Here is a 21,220-nt window from a genome sequence, read left to right as displayed (position 1 = left end):
CCTCCTCGGTTCTCGTCCACGACTCTCCGAATATGGATCCGGCGCTTTGGGGCGACATGAGAAAAATGATGCAAAAGTAATTATTTTCATTCATTTGCGCTCTATATCGATCGGCCTATTTCGTTCATCATTTCCTAATATCAAGTAACTAATTAATAACTCTCTTGTTTATTTAATTTTCTTTGCCTCGTAGGGTTTGGAGACGGTTCGTAGATACCAAGGTCGGTGAATTCAAAAAAGAGCTACATTTTAAAATGGCGGTGCGGACGGCTGGGGATACTCGGCCACCGGGGACCAATCTATGTGGATACTATGTTTGTGAGAGGATCCGGAGATACTGCAATGAGCGGGACCGGACGTGTGAGAACAACATCCTGAGGAATAACCTCCGGAAGAAGCTTAGTCCGAAGCTCGCTTCCGACCACTTCAAGAGGAACTAGGCTGGATGGTTGGCGAGGAAGTCATCGATCCTAGAGGAGAACACTATTACGATGACGTAGAACTTTATATGCACCAGAATTTGTAACTAACTTGTTCAAAATTGTATATGGTCATCCGATATTGAATATATATTGTATATGGTCATCCGATATTGAATATATATTGTATATTCCTCTTGAATTCTTTTTGGTTCTAATTTCAAATTTGTTTGAAATTGTACATTCATATGCATGTATGTATACGAGTACAGTAGAATATGTGAAACTCCTTCAGAATTAAAACCCAAAAGAAATAAAATAATACAAATTAAAAAGAAACCAGATTTAGGGGGAGGGGGGCTAAACCCTAAACCCTGCGGAGGCCTTTAGTCGCGGTTGGCCGGAAGAACCGCGACTAAAGGGCCTCCGCCCTAGCGCTCGCCTGCGGCCCACGTGGACGGGCCTTTAGTCGCGGTTTGTAAGGAACCGCGACTAAAGGGGGGGCCTTTAGTCGCGCTACTTTGGTCGCGGTTGCGCCACCGCGACTAATGGCAGTTGCCAACCGCGACCAAAGCCACTTTTTCCACCAGTGTCAGCAACAATGTTTTCGGTTGCATTAGGTGCTTCAGAGAGAAGTTCCTCTTTCTTCTTGGCAGCTGATGCAAATGCGATTTCTGCTTCTTCAGTAATGACTTGAAGAGGAACTGGTAATATAAGTACAGTTTCAGAATCTGCATTGTTAGCCCTTGTTCTCTTGGTTAGACGTCTAAGCATAGCAATGGAGGCAGCAGAGGCATTTCGCTTTGTTGACGAGTCTGAGACATCAGTTTTCCCACGTGCAACTTTTGCTACTGCTTTCTTTTTGGCTATTGTTTCAGGAGCTCCCTTTACCTTGCGTATGGTTGCTCTTTTCTTTCTTAGTACTGATGGTTTTTTACTGCGCACCTCCATTTCTACAGGTCCATTTTTAACTTCACCTGGATCCTCAGCTGACATTTCTGCAGGTCGATCACAACCTATTCGATGGCTCCGCTCCGCTCCGCTCCCACCTCCTCCCACCTCTAGCCTAGCCTAGCCGCCGCCGCCGCCGTCCCTCCTCACCGGCGCCCCCGTAGATCTCCTAGACCCACATCGCCGCCATGTCCTCCTCCTCCAGCTCTGACGCCGGTAACCATCGGCCCGCCAGCGAGCGCCGCTGGGCCGGCTCCGGCGACGAGGCTTCGAGCTCCCGCTCCTACAGCGAGGTGGCCCGCACGCCACCACCGACGCCCGCGCCGTGCCCAACCGCCGTCCCTCCGACGAGCGCCGCCCCCCGCGCCACCGCAACCCGCGTCCCGGCCAAGGAGCGCATCGGCCCGCGCTCGGAGATCCACCGCGTCCCCGCCATCGACAGCGAGGGCTTCCAGCAGCCGCGCCGCAAGGACAGGAAGAGACGCGAGCGCCCCGCCACCCCGCCCTCACCGCCGCGGCCCAGGCGCAGCCCAACGCCGGAGGCAGCCGCCGGCCTCTGCTTCCGCTGCCTCGACCCCGGCCACGTCGTCCGCGCCTGCACGAACAAGGTACGCTGCCGCCAGTGCCTTCTCCTTGGTCACGAGGCATGGCAGTGCGAGAACCGCTCCGAGCACGGCCAGCTCGCCGCCCCTGCTGCGCCAACGGCCGCCGCCGCGCCCAGGACGGATCCGCGCCCCGCGCGTGAACCTCCTGCGCGTGCCGCCGCGCCCGGGCGCCGCCCTGCAGCCGCTGCCGCGCCGCCGAGCCAGGCCAACCGGCAACAACACCCCACGCCGCCACCGCCGCCCCCAGCCACGGCGCTTCCTACCACGGCGCCCGCTCCCGCTGTGATGCCATCACGCGTCATCCTGTCGCGCACGGTGGAGATGGAGCAAGCCGAGGATGTCCTGCGACGCGCCATGGTGGCCTCCATCACAGGTACCCGGCCTGCTGTTACGGCCAGGGACGTGGAGGAGGTCCTGTACAACTCCTTTGAGCTGCGCGATGGTGCCTTCTCGGTGCACCTGCACCACCCGGAGGATTTCTTGATCATCTTCCACTCCGGCGAGGCCCTAAGCCGCATGGCTGGCGACCACTTCATCAATGGACTAGGTTTCTCCCTCTCCGTCAGGCCATGGTGTAAACTTGCACACGCCGGCTCCGGACGCTTCACGTACCACGTCGACCTCGACATCCATGGGATCCCTCCCCAGGCGTGGCACTTGTCCACGGCGGAGCACATACTCGGAGACAGCTGCTGGATCGAGCGCCTGCACCCAGCCACCCGCTCACGCGACAACCTCGCCGTCTTCGGGATCTCTGGGCGCTGCCATGACCCCAGTGAGATCCGACGATCCACCGTCCTGGAGATTGTTGAGCTGCTCCCTGGCCCGGACCAGGCATCACCACCGACCGTGCGCACGCTCACTTACCCCATCACCGTCGAGCTCATCAACGCGACGCTTGACCGTGGGGTTCCTCACCGCGGTGCCGGTCCAAACGCCGGGAACGGAGACGGCGCCGGAAGAGACAACAACGGCAACGGTGGCAACGCCAAGGGCCGCAACCGACCTCGCCGGAGAACTCGCAAGCGACGCCGCACCGACGACGCCACCCATGGCCGCGCCGATGGTATGGCGGTCGACGCCGGCAGTTGGACCTCCAACCACCGTAGACGCTCCGACGGCGTTGCATGCGACGCTAGCTGGCCTACCTCCCGTCGCCGTACGGTTGAGGGAGCGCCGCCGTCCTTGCACGCCGCCGGCCGAACGATGGAGCCTTGGCCCGTCCATGGTGGGCCCCGCCGATCCCGCCACCCACGAAACCGTCCAAAAAAGGGAAAAGGAGGAGGCCGGCAAAGGCCACAAGCAGCCAAAGTCTGGCAGATCAAAGCTGCATCTACAACTGTCATGATCCAGACAACACTGCCCCCGCTGCCGGAAGACCGGGTCAACTGCGCCGTTGGCACGCCACCATTGGAGGACCAACCCGCCACGTCGCGCACCAGCCAGGATGTGGATTCAAATCCCGCGTCGCCTTCCGCGCACATGGGCTCCTCTGCCAGCCTTGCGCCCGAAGAGACATCCTCCGACCAGCCTCGGGATCCTGATCAACCCGCGGGGCCCTCCGTCTCCATGCAAAGTGAGGTCCCTGATTCCCTTCCCAGCCTAGGCGCTGCGGCCGAGGCGGATACCCTGTCGGGGCAAAGTGAAGCTTCGCATGCCGATCTGCATGGCGAAACCTTGTCGCCGCCTGCCACTGCTGCGAGGACCAGCGCCGAAGCTATTGTCCAATCTACCCCAGAAGCTGGCCCCGCTGACCCCACCAGCCCGTGCGCCCATGATCATACCCCAGCTGGCAGGGCAGAAACCCGAAGCCCACCCACCTCCCGCAGGCCCATGGGCCAATGCGACAGCGCATGCCGCTACTCAACCCCACGGGCCTCCACCGGCAGAACAAGGCCCGCCTCCAGATACGCAACGCCGCCAGTCACCATGCGCAGACGACCAAGACCGCAGCCGCCAGCTCACCAGCAGCAAACTTCCTGGACGCTGGGCGAATTCCTTACCGCCGCGACAAAGAAGCTCGCCGCCACGCTGCCCACCCCTGGCAAGCGCGCTCGCCAGCAACCGCTTAACTTCGCTCCGCGCCGGGGCAGATCAGCGGCGAGCCTGTCAAAGGCCGGTGCACCACCAACTGCCGAGAGACGCGCCCAGATTCAGGTCTTGCGCACCCTCGGTATCATCGGGGCAAACCAGACGATTACTGCTGCTGAGATGAAGGCCTACGATGACGTTTTCGCCGCTCCAATCCCTCGCGTCGTCCTAGCCGCCATGGCTGCACTCTTCGACCGCACGCTACCTGAAGACCTCGCGCAGGCACAAGCGCGGCAAGATGGCAGCCCTGCTAGGGTTTAGCCACGCGCCCGTTTCACCCCTTGTCGAAATCTTGTCAATGGATTGCAAACTTAAGATATTGATCTGGAATGTTCGAGGCTTGAACGCGCGTGCCCGTCGCAACGCCATACACTCGCTGATCGCAACTTCCGGAGCATCGATAATATGCTTCCGGGGAAACGAAGATGGAGATCATATACACCTCCACGATCCTTGAGGCGCTTGGCCGGACTATGACGACTACGTCTGCACCGCCGGCGGACGGCACCCGTGGTGGCATTCTTATCGCTTGGAAGAGTAGGGACATCACCGTTTCCGACCCCTCCTTCACGGCTTACACCACGACGGCCAAGATCTCCACACCCACCGGCAACGTTACGCCGTGGTGGCCGGCTGCGGTTTACGGCCCACGGGACGACGCCGACAAGATCGCGTTCCTCCGGGAGATCCGTGATGTGCGCGGCGACCGTGACGGGCCTTGGATGCTTTGTGGGGATTTCAACCTCATCTACCGTGACGAGGATAAAAACAACGGTCACGTCAACAGGCGCATGATGGGGCGCTTCCGTCGAGTCCTCAACGATCTAGCCCTAAAGGAGGTCTACCTAAACGGACGCCGTTACACCTGGTCCAATGAGCAATCACCACCTACGCTCGTGCACCTGGACCGAGTGTTATGCACCACCGGCGGGAGGAAATCCATGGCGGCGCCACTGCGATGCCTCGCTTCCGTCGTCTCGGACCATAGTCCTTTGCTCCTCGGCTGCTCCCCGCAGCCGACCGGCCACAAACGATTCCACTTTGAGGACTACTGGATCGGACAGGGATGGATTCCATGACACCGTGGCGCAGGCACTGGCACTCCATCCATGACGCCGACCCCTTCCGGCAGCTGCTCCTACGGCTGCAAGCCACCGCCCGCTCGCTCACAAGGCTGGAGCTCCAAGACCGTCGGAAACGTGCGCCACAAATTGGCGCTCTCCCGTGAGCTGCTGCTCCGCTTCGACAAGGCCCGGGAAGATCGCACCCTAACCGCGGATGAGAGCTGGCTGCGCAAGCGGATCAAAACCTCCTATATGGGGCTCGCTTCCTGGAACGGACAATCGCTCACCAACGCGCGCGCATTGCGTTACTCAAAGACGGTGACGCAAACACCTCTTTTTCCACCGGCAATGCGGCTACCGGCGCCGGAAGAACAACATCCGGGGCCCGACTGTCGATGGAAACACAGCGACCGACCACGGAGACATGGCCGAAGCTGCATTCAATCACTTTGACGCCACTGCTGGGCACCAATATGGACCGCACACACACCCTGGACCTGGGCAATCTCATTGAGCCTACCGACCTAGAGACCATGGATGCGCCCTTTGCTGCTTGAAGAGATTTGGAACGCGATCAAGCGGCTCCCTGCCGAAAAAGCCCCGGGACTCGACGGCTTCACCGCGGAATTCCTCCGCGCATGCTTTGGAGCTACTTGTGAAGCGAGGATTTTGTCGAGTCTTTCAGCAGCTATACGAGCTTCGCGGCAGGGGGTTTTGCAAGCTAAACCAGGCCCTTCTAACCTTGCTACCTAAGCGTGCCGATGCACACTCGCCTCGGCGATTACGAGCCCATAAGCCTGATCCACCCGGTGGCCAAAGTCTTCGCCAAAACCACTGTCGGCTGCGCCTAGGACCACGGCTCAACGACCTCGTCGGCCCGGTCCAAAACGCCTTCATAGCTGGCCGGAGCGTCCACGACAACTTCATCCTCGTTCGCCAATCGGCACGCCTCCTACACCAACTTGGAGCCCCGCGCATACTTCTCAAGCTGGACCCGGCACGGGCCTTCGACTCCTTATCCCGGCCATTCCTGTTCGAGGTGCTGCGGCGGTTCGGTTTTGGCGACGGATTCCTCGGCCGGGTCGCTATCCTACTCGCCTCGGCAAGCACAAGAGTTCTGCTCAATGGGGAGCCCGGACCACCGATTTGGCACCGCCGTGGGCTGCGCCAAGGCGATCCCCTCTCCCTCGGCTCTTCGTGCTCGCCGTCGACGTTCTCGGATGACTCATCAAACGAGCAATGGACATGGCGGTCCTACGGCGAGTTACACCCTAGACGCACGCTCCCTTCCATATCGCCGTACGCGGATGATGTGATAATCTTCGTCACCCATCCGCGAACGACGCCATGGCTATTAAGGAGATTCTTTCGTCTGTTTGGCCACGCTTCGGCCTGCGTGACAACTAAGCCAAGAGCTCAGCCACGCTAATCCGCTGCGACCAAGAGACGGCTGCACCGGCAACACCGCTCTTGGGCTGCCCCATAGTGCAATTCCCCTTCTCCTACCTTGGGATCCCGCTAACCATCAGACGGCCGACAGCGGCGCAGCCTGCAACCAATTGTCGACTGACATGGCAAACAAGCCGCCCACTTGGAAATCAAGGCTAATGCAAAAACCGGGCAGACTTGCCACTGGTGAAATCGGTCCTTGGCGCAATCCCCATCCACCAGCTGTTGGTGCTTGGCGCTCGTGAAGAAGACCATCAAGCTCATGGAGAAGATCGAGAGAGGCTTCCTTTGGGAGGGGCGGAGCGCGACGAATGGAGGCGAGCTGCCATGTCAATTGGCGGCGAGTCGCCGGCCAACCTCCCATGGCGGACTCGGAATACGAGGACCTACATAGGACAAGCCTAGCTCTCCGCACACGATGGCAATGGCTCAGCCGTACCGAGCACCAACCGAGCCTGGTCCGGTCCGGACCTACAATTCACCACCGAAGAGGCGGACTTCTTCTTCGCCTCGACAAGCATGACGATCGGCAATGGCCGGACCGCAAAATTCGGGAGGATCGGCTGGATCGGAGGCCGTGCGGTCCGCGAGATAGCACCCGACCTCTACGCTCGCATCCCCAAGCGCCGACGCAAGACTAGGACCGTGGCCGATGGCTTGGCTGCGAACCATTGGGCGCAAGATATACATGGCATCATCGGCATCAACGAGCTCGGCCAATACCTACGCCTATGGCAGCTCGTCGAACACACACGGTCGACCACGCGACGATGACTCCCCGATCCGGAAGTGGCATAACGGCGGCAAGTATACCGCCAAATCGGCCTATCTCGCATCGTTCCAAGGCTCCACTAAGCTGCGCTTCCTGGAAGCTCATATGGAAGAGTTGGGCGCCTAACCGAGTCAAATTCTTCCATTGGCTCGCCAACATCGATCGATGCTTGGACCGCCGATCGACTCGCCGGGCGAGGCCTGCAGCACCATGCCAAATGCCTGCTCTGCGACCAAGAGGCGAGACCATCCACCACCTCTTCATCGGTTGCCCTTTTTCGCGGCAGATTTGGCACGAAACTCTATCTTGGCTGCGCATGTCCTGCAGGCCGCCACGGGACGATGCATCCCTAAACGATTGGTGGATCGTGGCAAGGCTGCACACCCCAAAACCAATGCGCAAAGGACTTGCAACCATAACACCGATGGTGCCCTGGATGATTTGGAAACACCGCAACAGCTGCGTTTTCGATGGACAGCAGCCCTCCATCCGCAGCCTATGTGCTACCATCAAAGACGAAGCGGCGGCCCGGGCTACGGCGGGTGCCAAGGGACTGAGAGACGTGCTGCCAACGACCTGGGATGTGCACTAATTTCCTAGCTGTAATAAACCCCTGTAACACCTCCTAGGAGGCTTGTAAACTTCTATCTCTTCAATGAAATGAAACGCAAAGAGTCCTTTGCGTTTTCTCGAAAAAAAAAAAAAACATTTCTGCAGGTCCATCTCTGGCTTCAGACATGTTCTGAGCTGATTCCTCTTTGTGCTCCTCCATTTGTGCAGATCCATCTTTAACTTTAGGCATGTCCTGAGATGATTTTTCTTGGGGTTCCACCATTTCTGCAGGTTCAACTTCAACATCGACAGTGACTTGAGCTGCTTGTGTTTGCTGCTCTTCTGTTTCTGCAGGTTCACCTTCAACTTCAGAAATCTCCTGAGCTTTTTTTCTTGGTGCTCCTCCATCTCTGTGGATCCATCTTCAACCTCTAACATGGCTTCAGCAGATTGGTCTTGGCACTCTTCAATTTCTCCAGGTTCACTGTTATCTCTAGACATGTCCTGATATAGTTGTTCTTGGTGCTCTTCCGTTTCTGCCAATTCGCTTGGATCAGATTTATCTTGAACTTCATCGCTTGGTTGCTCTTGGTGCCCCTCAATCTCTACCAGTTCATCTTTAGCTTCAGGCATGCCACCTTGGTGTTCCTCCATTTCTAGAGGTCCATCTTCAAGTTCACACATATCCTGATCTGATTGTTCTTGGTGCTCCTCCAGTTCTGCCGGTTCATCTTTAGCTTCAGACATTTCCTGAGGTGATTGTTCTTTGTGCTCCTCCATTTCTGAAGATCCACCTTTAACTTTAGAAAAATCCTGATCTGACTTTCCTTGGGGCCCCTCCAGTTCTGCAAGTTCCACTTCATCATCAGACATGGCTTGAGCTGCTCGTTTTTGGTGCTCCTCTGTTTCTGCAGGTTCACCTTCAACTTCAGATATGTCCTGGGATGATCTTTCTTGGTTCTCCTCCATCTCTGCATGTTCATCTTCAGCTTCGGACATGGTTTGAGCTGATTGTTTTTTATCCTCTTCTATCTCTGCATGTTCACTTGGACCAGGTTGATCTTCAACTTCATCATCGCTGCTAGTACAATAAGATAATATCTTCATTATTTTCAACACCTCAGATGAAATCACATCCTACTAAAGAACTTCTCATACTTAACCATCAATGATTGGCTCACTGAACCACAATATGTGGATTTTGAAAATAAACTTCTCAATTATCTAGAAAAAAGTTGTGTCGCAACAGCACCGATCAGCACAGTAGCTGTTAGAAGGATTTCACAAGATGAATTCTAACAGCACCATGCTGCACAGATTTTGTTCCGTGGGATAATGTAGATGCATAAAGAGTCCATTCAAATACCACCGGTGCACCATTACTTACATGTTCAGATTTCAGATAAACAGGACACACAAAGTTATCATGTAGCACACGTTGCAGTAGGCAAAAGATGTACAGATAACTCTGATAGTCTGATGCAGTTATCCAGGGTTGCTTTTATATCGCAAAAAAATTATACAGGCAAATAAACTGTTCTTACATGCCTATACATGGTGAAAACGTACCAAGTTTGAAAGCTTAAGCTGCAAAAAAGTTCACATAACTAAACTGAAATGATTACCCATGCACGATTTGCATAATCGTGATAACAAAATCTAAAACCAGAAGCAAGTTGGGCCGATGCAGAGAGTTTCTGCCACAAACAGAAGCAAGATTCTCATGTATAGCATGCCCGCCGTAGACAAAGCAGTACACAGGAACACTAATGCAGAAATACTGAACAGTTATCCAGAGTTAGTTTTTATGTGATAAAAAACTAAACACGCAAATAAAACAGCCCTACACGCCTATGTTCTGATGAAAAACAGTACCAAGAATTGAAGGCTTAAGCAGCAAATAGTTTGCGCAAATCAGAGATGATAAAAGGAGGTACACATATGATCTATCCACATAATCAAACTGAAATAGAAACATATTCAAATAGCAAAAGCAAGTTGAGACGATCCATTGTGCCGTCCTTTTGCTGTTGCCTTCTTTCTTCTCTTTCCTTTTGCTTTGGTTTTTTCTCTGTACTTTGCAACTTCTTGGTGGTCTCTTCTAATTCAGATGGCATGCATTTAGATGCATGTTCAAGAAAAAAAGAGTGGGGGTTGCTGTTACTAACCTTTCCTGGTCATCATTTTTGATGATATCCCAAATGGATTGTTTGAATGCATGAAAAGCTATCTTCTTAATCTGGCAATTCAAGTTTACAAATTGACACAGAATTTTAGAATTCATAAAGAGTGTAGAATAGAGAGCATGTAAAGTTATAATGCTTATAAATAATGCTATAGTATGTATGCACAATAATGCTTATAAGGATCAGCAATAAATAAACAGATAAAGTAATATGCATACAACAGGTGAGTATGGATAAAGTGATCGGTAGACCTCTAGCTTATCTTTATTTGCCCTATGCCCTTTTGGAAGCAGACGGATTTCTTCTGTCAGCCTGATGCACTCTTGTACATTTTCCGGAGAAACAAAGTTAAGTGCGACCTTTATACATGACTGTCCCAGAACAAAGAAACGGTTAACAAAAAATAGAAATGCCACAGATAATGAGAATGTAAGTACAAAAGTATTTCTGCACAGATAATAGCACTCATTTCTATTCAAAAGTATGGAACTAAAAGCAGAGGAAATCAGCAACTGTTTCCATGCATGTCATATCATACCTTCAAATTTCTGACTTGGTGTGGACATCCTGCAGGGATAAAGACTGCATCACCAAGCTTCTGTTCAAATGTCCAAGGCTCAACTCCTTCATATGGAGTGGACAAAAAAAAGGAAGTAAACCACTGAGAGAAAAATAATCTTCCAAAAGACACCCTTATTCTCAACTGACCATATTCTTCCTTAAGCTTTCTCTTGTGCTCAATTGTTAGGTAAAAGCACTGATCGTGTATAGGATGAATAACCTGCCAAGATAAACAATTATGCGACATGTGAATAAGATGACATGTGGCATTCTAGGGTCAAATAGTTAAACAAGAGCTAATCACCTGCTTCACTGGTTTATAATTGCAATGCCTAAACTCCTCTGAATGCTTCCTTAGATACTCACATAGTTTGCTGACATCTTCGCGCCGGAATATGTCCCACAATGCACCACCCTCTGGCTGGTCACCCTCTACAAATGGGACGCCGTCTTCTGCCTCAAGAAATATGGAAATTCCATGCACCTTATCTTCTCTGGTTGTTTTCTTTTTTTTCTTTGATGCATTAGAAGAATGACAGCCGCGTTGCCTTCGGCGTTTTTGACCCCCAGTAGGTTCAGAGGTTCCTTCTGTATTATCTGGAGATTCACTTTTATCTATAGGGCTGGAACCATCATCCACCTTATCCTTCTCATAAACACAATCAGGATCTGTTTGTGAAGCTTGAAGATTTCTGTTGTATTCCTTTATGGTCAAACTCCTTTTCTTCTTCTCAATCGCTGTAATCCTTTGTGCTTTGAGCTTTATTACATCAGTATGTGTGAGGATACTTACCTGTTAACACAGTAGGAAACGAGATACCATTCGAAAATCTGAGCAACGAAATCAGAACATTGCCCAACAGAGATGCCAAAACAGAACTACAGCTCAATGTTGCAGCTGGATGAAGTATGCTGGAAATAGATCTTTACAATCTAGATTAATGTTTCGACGGTTTCTAAATAAGTGATTGCTTCGATCAATGGTTAACAACCGAGAGTCCAACAGTGTGATACAATATACGTAAACAAAAGCATGCAGATTTGACTGAAAGCAACAAGAGTAAACTTGAACCTACAAGCAGTACAGCAACAACATCCCCTATCATGTCGTGGTGGGTGCACAAGGTTCCAAACCCACACACTGAGGTTTGAGCCTCACTTCTACCTTAATTCCTCATCACATCTTTTTGGAAAGAACATGCAAATGATACAATATACGTTATTCTGATTCAAAATGAACTGGGGTACTACCTCCGTATGGGATTGTAAGGTCGGAGGGCCATTTAGCTAAAACCAAGGTAAAATTTTATTGGCTTCATTGGTTGTAGAATTGGACTTAATGTTTGCTTTCTATTAGCCAATCGTAACGTAGCAATAATTCCATCCACCCCTTCAGCTAATCATGGAACCACGTCCTCCAATCATGGGGCAGCAAAAATTGCATGCATGTGGCTGCACAGCACGCGGGGAAACCAGCGGAATTAAAGGAATGAGCCCAACGCGTAACTGAGGCGAATAACTACCTCTGGCCTAATAATTTTGAAAAATCTGGATTTGGCCTCCGGACTAGTAGATATATTAATCCATAAAATGTACGTATATGAAGGACATGAAGCATAAGAATATCAACTGATTTACCGCATCAGACATCTCACAATGAAGCTTGGTGACAGAATCACCAATTCCTAATTCCTGGGTAAGACCATACGCGATGCAAGTTTTTGGACCAAGGTCTGGCTTTATGACTTCTCCTGGAAGCTTCACAGCCAGATTAAGAGGACCAGACTTATAATCAGTATATTCACGAAATGGCAAAGCAGACATGAACTCAGCACCATGTCGTGGCAGCCGCTCCTCAAATGAGCAGTGCCGTGGCCAATCTTCAAGCTTTAGTAACATGGGCAAACCCTCTGGACCAACAATTCCACGGGAATACCCACTAAAAAAGAAGTGGGTGTTTACAACAGCCTGCATTTTGGTTCAAAAGCCATGGTTGTGTTAAGAATATTTCATGTCAAAATAAAAATGATCTAGATGCTAAGTGCAACATAGAAAATCAATTTCAGAAAAGGTAACAGTAGAAATCCAATGCTTAACCCATATTGAATGTACACTTGGGACTTGCTGGTACTGGATATGGTATGCTGGCATAAACAAAAAATATATTCATAGAAACTCTGTTAACCTGAATTCTTATTTTCAACAAGCACACTAACTGACCATGTATTAACAGATATGCAGACATAAATAGCAAAAAAGAAACTGCACTCCAAGAAATTCAACATGTTCATTAATTCCAGTTCAGACTGAAACAGATGCACACAGTTAACGAAAGCAGAAGATATTCTGCATCTAGTAATCTAATGAATTTACATGATCTATGCTTTCAGTAACCTTGACATCAGTATTGTCAATGGTAAATTATATTGCTATTCTATAAACAATAACCATCATGTTGCCAGTTACCTCAGACCACAACAGGCACTCAAGAGCTTTAACAAAGAGCCGCTCATGTTCATCCTTGTCTTTAATTTCTCTAAAAGCTCGCCACATAACCATTGGTTCCCAGCTCAATCCAGAAGTTAACTCAAGCACGTCACGAACAATAACAGGCTGACCCTTTAACCAGTGCTCCTGGAAATGATCTAATGCTCCATTCTGAACATCTCTAGCATTTGGGCAATATATGTAGTTGTCTCTTGAGTTCTCTCTACAAGCCAGTTTCTGTGACATTGCGTTGCTCATCTCACTGGAGTCACTAAAGCAGGAACATTTTGAACCTCCAACCTCCAACATTTCTTCATTTTTTACAACTACATTGGCTTTCTCCAGTAAGCCAGAAATAACATTCTCCTCCAACAATGACTCAAGTTCGAGAACAGCATCACCACAACCACCAAAAGCATTTGGCGGGCAAGGTATGCTTCCATTGCTATTTACCTTCCATTGTCTCAACCCAGGAGCGCTATCCTCAATAGGAACTGCACTATCCATCAACAACTCATTCTGTCCATCAGAAGGCTTTTGACTTGCAATGCTATCATGATTACTTCCCTTTTGCAAATCGTCCTTGCCTTCTACCCCAGGTTGTGTAAGGACCATGCCACTTGCAGAAGTGGCACCAGGAATAAGTCCATCACGGAGCTCCCGGGAGCAGCTGAGGCAGAGAACATAGGAACATTTGTTGCAGCTTCTCTGGAAGTCGACTATAGATGTTCTGCAGTTGTTACTGTCCAAAAAAAACTATGAATTAGACACTCGAAAGCAATAAATAATTTACACACTACCAAACTGAAGCAAGACTAACCAGTATACCCGCTTATTTTCTTTATAGTTTGCTAGAGGAATCTTCACCTCATGTGCATCAATGCCTGTTGTGAAAGCAACATTAAGAACAGCAGAGCCAACGGAGTAGTGATTGAATTTATTCCTAAATAGATGACAAGGCCATTCTGGAATGCATGCAGTTGAAATTCATATTTTGGATGACTAATAAACACAGAAATGTTTTGATTTTGCCTCATGTATATGGTACTGGTATATTTTTTGGGTATCAAGGTCACATTGACAGAAAAAGAGTACTGATCAATGGGTTGTACTGGAGAAAGACAATGCCTGAAACGACAAAGTAATGGGCAAGGCAGCCGCAAATAATTAACAATCATGTTCTTAAGCTGGAAATTCAAAAAGTGGCATTTCAACAGGCCTGACAGTAATACTACCTTTAATTGCTGCCTCAACATATTTCTCTTTCACCTGCTCATGGTGCAAGTCTTTCAGCCATGGGAGCAAATAGTGTGCAATCCGACGTGAATATTTAATTGTATCTTTGTCAGATACTCTCCACTTGTCAACCTGTGGAACAAATAAGTGGAACAAACAAGAAATTTAGTTTTGTATCCATATTCTCAGTGACTAAAAATTTCGTCCTACCAGCCTTCTCACCCTAAAATAGGGAGCTTTTTGTATACACCACACTACAGTGGAAACACAAATCCAAAGCATCAATGAGTGTTATTTGCCACTTCATGTTGCTTCAGGGATTATGCAAGTCACAGAGGCATGGGAGTATCAAGAAACAAATAAGATCTGAAGCCCAAAACGCAAGGCATACCTTATTTATTATATTTTTCCGCAGACAAGTCTTGCAGTTGCAGTTATTGCGACAAAATGGACAACTATTCACAAAGTCGTCTTCTGTTAAATGGGGATACCTGTTTAGATCATGCCACAAACATAAAACCAAGCCATTATATTAACAAACACATCATTTTATTGTACATTAACATTATGGGCTGCATGGCAACTGAGAGATAGATAAGAGGTACCTAGAAGGCGGATTTCGAAACCCCCTCCCCTCTCGCGACCCGCGCCGCCCCCCTGCGGCGGCCGGGCGCGCAGCTCCCTCTCCGGCGGCAAGCTCCCCTCCCCTCCTCTCCCCTGCCGCCGCCGTCGGCGTGCGCCGCCGGGCCTTGCCCGTGCGGTGCCGGCGGTGGCGGGCCGGACTCTACCCGCGGCTAGGACGGGGGCGCGGGGGCCTCGGGACGGCGGCGGTGATCTCAGGCGGCGGCGGTCTGGTGCGGCGGCGTGATTTCCGCGCGCCGGGGTGGTCGGAGGTGCGGCGGCGTCGCCGTTGGCGGCGGCACGGCGCGGCCGGGGTGGTGGCGGCGGTTCCTGCTCCGCCCGGATCTGGGCCAGTTCGGGCCCCATCTGGGCTGGGCGGGCCGTAGCTCCCCCTGACCGGCGGCGGTGTTCCTGGGGTCTGGTGGTGCTGGGGCGGTGGTGGCAGGGTGGCGGCGGCGCCATGGCCGGCTAGCAGCAGCTTGGCGGCGTGGGCGTACCGGGCCAGGCGGGCCTGGTTGTCCCATGCTGCCATGTCCGGTCGGCTCCCGCGATTGCGGTGGAGGTAGTTCCCTCCCGCTAGGCTATGGTGCTGCTTCCCCCGGCCCTGCCTCTTCGGTCACATCATCCTAGGCCCTGCGTCGAGGACCACCGGGGAGACAGCGAGGATGACGTCAAGATCGTGGTGGCGCGTGCTTGTGGGCGGTTGGTTGGGCGGAGCACTTCGGATGAACGGGGTAGTGGTGTTGGGGGTTGGGAGAAATCCTTGTTGGCCTTGCCGACGCCGTCGCGGTGACGCCCGAGGGCGCCGCCTTGCCTTCCTGGAGGGCGTCGGTGTACCCCTCGCCCAATCCCCTCCGTGGACCGGGGAAACCCTAGGATTAGTCCGGACGACGGCGGCGTCATCGTCGTCCTCCTTGTTGAAGGTGTTGTTTGGTACGCGGTAGTTCGGAGTGCTAGGAGTGTGGTAGGACTTTTCCGGGAGGCGCGGCGGTGGCGGGTTGTCCTCGTTCTTGTCGATCCGCCGGTGTTGGCATTCTTTTTCTTTTTCTTTTTCTCTGTTGGTTCCTTTGGGCTTGGTTGTGCTGCGGCCCCAGCATGCTTGTTGTATCGTGGTTGCTATATTAATATAGCGGGGCGAAAGCCTATTTCGAGGAGGCAACTGAGAGATAAGTACTGTAAAAAGAGACAGAAAACACAAGTGATATAACTCTAACAAAACAGGCAGGCCATTACAACAAAACCAGGTGACCAATATGAATGCTTTTAAAGGACACCAACCAGCGAGTCATGCACGCTGTGCAGTATCTCCTCACATAGTCTCTGTCTTTGCAGCCTAGACACTGCACAACTCTTCCGTACTCATGCCTCTGGCATTGATGACACATGTTTGAAGTTGATTCTTTCTTTTTTCTACCCTGCAAATTCCAGCCACAAACACATATCATGTACGATGTATGTACATACTGGGAAAGGTAGATGCTACAAACAAAGCAGGCACTCAGAAATGTAAGTGCTTATATATTTCACATATAATTTCTTTCGTAGCTTCAATCATTGCTCAGACACTTTATATACTGCCCATCGTGATTCTTATTTAGATACATAGGAAGCGGATAAAAATTGGAATATGCATGTGTCCAATGTAGGAAGAATGCATAGACAATTTAACATTTTCTTCGGGATAAAGCACAAACTACATAATTAAGCAGACAGCCATAGCAAGTCATCCATCACTCATGAATCCATATAACTGAAGAGATTGGAGTATCACCAAGAAAAGTAAAAGCTCCACCTTTTCCACCTTATTAGGTGTATCAGCTACCACCGGAGCAGTCCGCCTCGGCCTAAGTCTTGTGGTCCGAGACTCAAGAGAAGAGGGGTCATCAACAGGATCCCTCCTACGTTTTCTTGTGTGTCTTGGTTTTTGAGTTCTCTCTTCTGCGCCGTTCTCCTGGAATCAAGAAATCCAGTGCGCGAGTGAAAAAAATGATAAGGATTATTATTTTCTACTAGTACAAGAATTCATGGATCAGCATGGACTAGAGACTTCATTCCCATGATGGTAGCGAAGTGAGAGGCAACTTGCGGCTGTAGGGACTAGGGCGCAGATTTAATTAATTAGTTCCTTGGTTACCTCGGTGGCAGCTGCAGTCGTGGGGTGCCTCCCCCGTCCGCATCCACGTCCACACCGCATGCCTCCCCACTGCAACACAAGTTAAGTTTGTTAAAGAATTTTCTTTTATAAACAAATCCACAAAGTGTAATGCAAGATGAGTTAATGACCTCGGCATGAGCCTGTGGCATCTCTTGCTTTCCCATTTTCACATCGTTCTCCTGCAACCCACAGCCAACCACCATTAAGCATTTCAGAAATCTCAGCGCAAGCTCTTTCAGAAAAAAGCATGCATTTTTTTTGGGAAGTCTCGTCCATTGGACCGTTCCAATAGCATGCTACCGAGAATAGATTAAGAAACATAGACCAGTAAACCCTAGAGGGCAAACCCCACAACGGGAAGGGCACAATCGAAACACCCCAAAGGCAAAGCTCCCCCGGCCCCCAAACAGCAAAATGGGCAGCACGCGAGTCGACCCGGAGCCCCCAAACTCGGCCGGAGCACCGGAGGCAGAAGCTCCGTTCGTCCCAGTGGCGGTAGCGGAGCGGCTCGCGGCTCCGTAGTGTGGGGGGAGCTGGAAGTAGACGCGAAACCTAATGAGTACGGCCCTCAGTTACCTCTATGGCTGCGGCGGCGGCTGCCAGGTGCTTGCGCCCCCGCATGGGCGGCATCCTCGCGGCGCCGGCGGCTGGAGCTTCCAGAATCGGAGGAATCGCCGGCGGAGGCGAGAGGAGAGGAAGAGCTTGGGTCGCTTTGAGGCCTAAAACCTTTTCAACATGGGGCGCATCTGGAGGGGCCCATTAACATGAACATTTTTTCTATATAAAATCTCCAAATTTATACATCAAAATATATTTTTATAAATTTATATAAAATGTATATATAATTCAAAATGATTGTTCATGGGTTCAAAAACTGTTCATATAATTTTTAAAAAATGTAGTACACACAGTTCTAGATACCTGTTTGTGAGTTTGAAACAATTTTCATATAAGAGAAGAATTCAAACAGATCAAAACAAGCGTTGACAAGGTTATGAGTGATAGGTACGTGTACTCTCCAAGTAGCAAAGCAATTTTGTTTTCGATAGTGGAAACAATTTTTTTAGATTCACAGGGAGGCACCTCCCCGGTTCCATTTCATGATAAAATGAAACCACAATGTCAACACACACCTCCGCTCGTAGCGTTTTAACACCAAACTCGGAACAGGGCCAAGCCTACTGCCCAAAACAAACAGCCACAAACATCTCAAAAGCCACCAGATAAAAGCTAAGTTTAGCAACTAACCCACACCACCAACAAACTATCACAGCAGCAGCTAAGAAGCAAACTAGAGCTATTACACACCGCAAGCTGAACCCTTTTTCACAGCACGACATGAACTGAGGCGTCTTCCTCCGGGTTCTCCTTCAGAAACTCCAGCGACGCTCGTCCACCATGAGAGGTTTTGGCGGCAGGAGCCCAGGAAGATATCCAATCGAAGGAAGAACACTTCATGGTGGTTCCAGCTCCAATGGTGCTTTGATCTTGTTTGACAAATGCTTCATGAACAGGTCCACTTCCTCCCACGTTTGGTCCTTGAAAGGGACTTTCCAATTTCTCAGGTAAGAAAGTATAACCCTCCACACCTGCTTCAAATCCAACCAAGTAAGTCTATTAAACACTATACTATTTCTAGAATTCCAAATCCTCCACAAAATAGCTGAGGATATGAAATTAAACTGTAAAAATATTTTGTTGCACAACCATCTACCAGCTACATCTATATATTTCTCTACTTTATGCCTACAGATTTCCTTGACTAAGCCCCACATCTGTCTTGCAACAATACAGTCAAAAAACAGGTGCTGGACACTTTCAAACTCTCTGCAAAAAGAACATTCCATAGGTTTTGGTATGCCCCTTCTCCTCAAGTTATCTCTAGTCATAATTTTGTTTTGAGACAACAGCCACAGGAAGATCTGAATTCTAGGAGGGATTTTTAAGTCCCAGACAGCAGGTAAATATATTGGAGTTACTCCTCTAAAATTTACTAGAGCATACATAGATTTTGAAGAGTACACCCCATTTGTTTCATAAGTCCAGATAAGTCGATCCTCATCAGCATTGTAAACTATAGTTTCAACAATAGCTACTAATTCCTGCCATTGTATCATCATATCATCAGAGAAGTTTCTCCTAAAATCACATCTCAAGGTTGTTCCATCCCAAATATCCCTAACAGTTCTAGTCTGTTGATTTGAAACAAAATATATGTCCCAAAACTCGGGTTGCCAAATTAGTGTTGCCAAACCAAACATCCTCCCAAAATCTAACACTCCTACCATTTCCTATTTTCCATCTATACCCAAACCTCACAACTTCAGCAAGCACTCATCACACCTTTCCAAAAGGTAGATGGGTGTGCATCATGGCAACATAGGATATTAGGATCTTTAGTATTATACTTACAATCTATAACTTTCCTCCACAAAGTCCCTTCTCCCTGTATATATCTCTTAACCCAAGATCCTAAGAGACATAGATTTAAATCTTGCAGGTTAGGAATCCCCATGCCACCAAACTCCTTTCTCATACAAACAGAAGACCAATTAGCTAAATGTATTTTGTTATTCCCTTCTTCATCATTCCAAAGGCAATTAGCTTGCTGTGTATTAATAAGATTCAAGGCCCATTTGGGGAACTTAAAGAAAGATAACAAATACACTGGGATACTAGCTAAGACTGATCTCACTAACTCCCTTTTGGCTGCAGAAGATAATAACTTCCCTCTCCAGCCAGCCTAACCTACTTAAAAGGGAATCAATCAAAGGTTGTAAATCCTCCCTTTTCAACTTATCATGGTGGAGAGGAATCCCTAAATATTTAATTGGGAAGGAACCTAGGACACAACCAAAAATATCCAGGAAAGTGGTACATTCCCCTAATTCTACATTAATAGGAATTAGCTCACTTTTGTGGTAATTAATTCTCATGCCAGATATTTGTTCAAAACAGGTTAAAATCCATTTCATATGGGTGGCTATCTCATTACTTTTCTCAAGGAAAAGCAGTGTATCATCAGCATATTGGAGGCAAATAACACCTCCTGGGACAAAATCTGGGCAGAGGCCCCTAATCAGCCCCACCTCACAACCTTTAAGCAACATCTTAGAAAAAACATCAACTACAAAATTGAAAAGCCCAGGTGACAAGGGATCCCCCTGTCTTAAACCTTTGCCTGTAATAAAGAAATCACTTTCTACTTCATTTATTTTCACACCCACTGAACCACCAGTGGTCAACTGTTTTATAAGCCTAATCCAGAAGGGGCTAAAACCTCTAAGATGCAATACCTCATAAAGAAAATCTAGATTAACTCTATCATATGCCTTTTCATAATAAATTTTAAACACAAAACCCTCCTTTTTCCTTCTCTGCACCTCATGAACAATTTCATGTGCAATAACTACACTCTCGAGTATATATCTACCTTTAATAAAGGCAGATTGATTTGGAGATATTAATCTCCCTATGATTTTGGCCAACCTATTTGTTAACACTTTGCAGAAAATCTTAAAACTACAATTAAGCAAACTTATAGGTCTAAATTTCTTCATAGTTTCAGCATCATCCTCCTTTGGGATCAAAGTAATCATAGCAAAATTTTACCTAAAAATATCTAGCTTATCATCAAACCAAGCTTCAAAGAGATGCAATAAATTTAAAGCAATAATATCCCAATACTTTTGATAAAAGAAAAAAGAAAGACCATCTGGCCCAGGTGCTCCATCAGCATAGGAACCAAACACAGCCTCCTTTATCTCTTCTAAAGTAAATCTACTTTCCAACATCACATTCTCTTCTACTGTTACTTTCTCCTCAGGTAAGAAAAAATTATCTAACAACCTAATATCATGTCTATTTTCCACACCAAAATAGATCTTTATAGAAATCCATAGCTATCTCTAACATCTTTTTTGTCTCAGTTACAGGCCCATCAGGGCCTTCTAACACAGGAATCATTTTCTTTCTTCTTCTCTGATTAGCTAAAGCATGAAAATAAGCAGTATTTCTATCTCCCTCGCAAACATCTCTATCTCTAGATCTTTGCTTGGCTTTAATTTCCTC

The 21,220-nt window shown here is 49.1% G+C and overlaps 2 protein-coding genes across 2 annotated transcripts in view; both read right to left on the bottom strand.

The window, feature by feature from the left end:
* The window catches only part of LOC124689421 (lysine-specific demethylase JMJ25-like), a 57,784-nt gene extending 40,005 nt beyond the window's left edge, over positions 1-17,779 (bottom strand). The window contains exons 1-4 of the mRNA XM_047222956.1: positions 17,726-17,779; positions 17,278-17,328; positions 17,129-17,197; positions 16,787-16,945 (exon numbers count right to left, since the gene is read on the bottom strand). Coding sequence (XP_047078912.1) covers positions 16,787-16,945; positions 17,129-17,197; positions 17,278-17,328; positions 17,726-17,779 — 333 coding nt within the window. The remainder of the gene's footprint in view (positions 1-16,786; positions 16,946-17,128; positions 17,198-17,277; positions 17,329-17,725) is intronic.
* LOC124691494 (lysine-specific demethylase JMJ25-like) lies at positions 9,879-14,692 on the bottom strand. The gene is made up of 11 exons (XM_047224772.1): positions 14,596-14,692; positions 14,373-14,505; positions 13,958-14,021; positions 13,117-13,879; positions 12,289-12,618; positions 10,955-11,443; positions 10,798-10,870; positions 10,628-10,713; positions 10,341-10,460; positions 10,072-10,142; positions 9,879-10,004 (listed from the first exon to the last, which is right to left on the bottom strand). The coding sequence occupies exons 1-11, from the start codon at positions 14,653-14,655 to the stop codon at positions 9,884-9,886; spliced, it is 2,310 nt and encodes a 769-aa protein (XP_047080728.1). The 5' UTR covers positions 14,656-14,692; the 3' UTR covers positions 9,879-9,883.
* Positions 17,780-21,220: the final 3,441 nt, after the last annotated feature.

Source organism: Lolium rigidum, chromosome 2 (genome assembly GCF_022539505.1).
Source record: "Lolium rigidum isolate FL_2022 chromosome 2, APGP_CSIRO_Lrig_0.1, whole genome shotgun sequence".
NCBI classification, from domain to species: Eukaryota; Viridiplantae; Streptophyta; class Magnoliopsida; order Poales; family Poaceae; genus Lolium; species Lolium rigidum.
Note: the sequence above shows the minus strand (reverse complement) of the source record. Positions and strands in the feature narration are given on the sequence as shown.

Coding starts and splice junctions, on each gene's coding strand:
- LOC124691494 (XM_047224772.1), bottom strand. CDS start 14,655: ATGCTTTGGATTTGTGTTTCCACTGTAGTGTGGTGTATACAAAAAGCT. Junction 14,506..14,595: donor AAAAAGCTCCCTATTTTAGG/GTGAGAAGGCTG, acceptor TTTGTTCCACAG/GTTGACAAGTGGAGAGTATC. Junction 14,022..14,372: donor TGTTGAGGCAGCAATTAAAG/GTAGTATTACTG, acceptor CTTTCACAACAG/GCATTGATGCACATGAGGTG.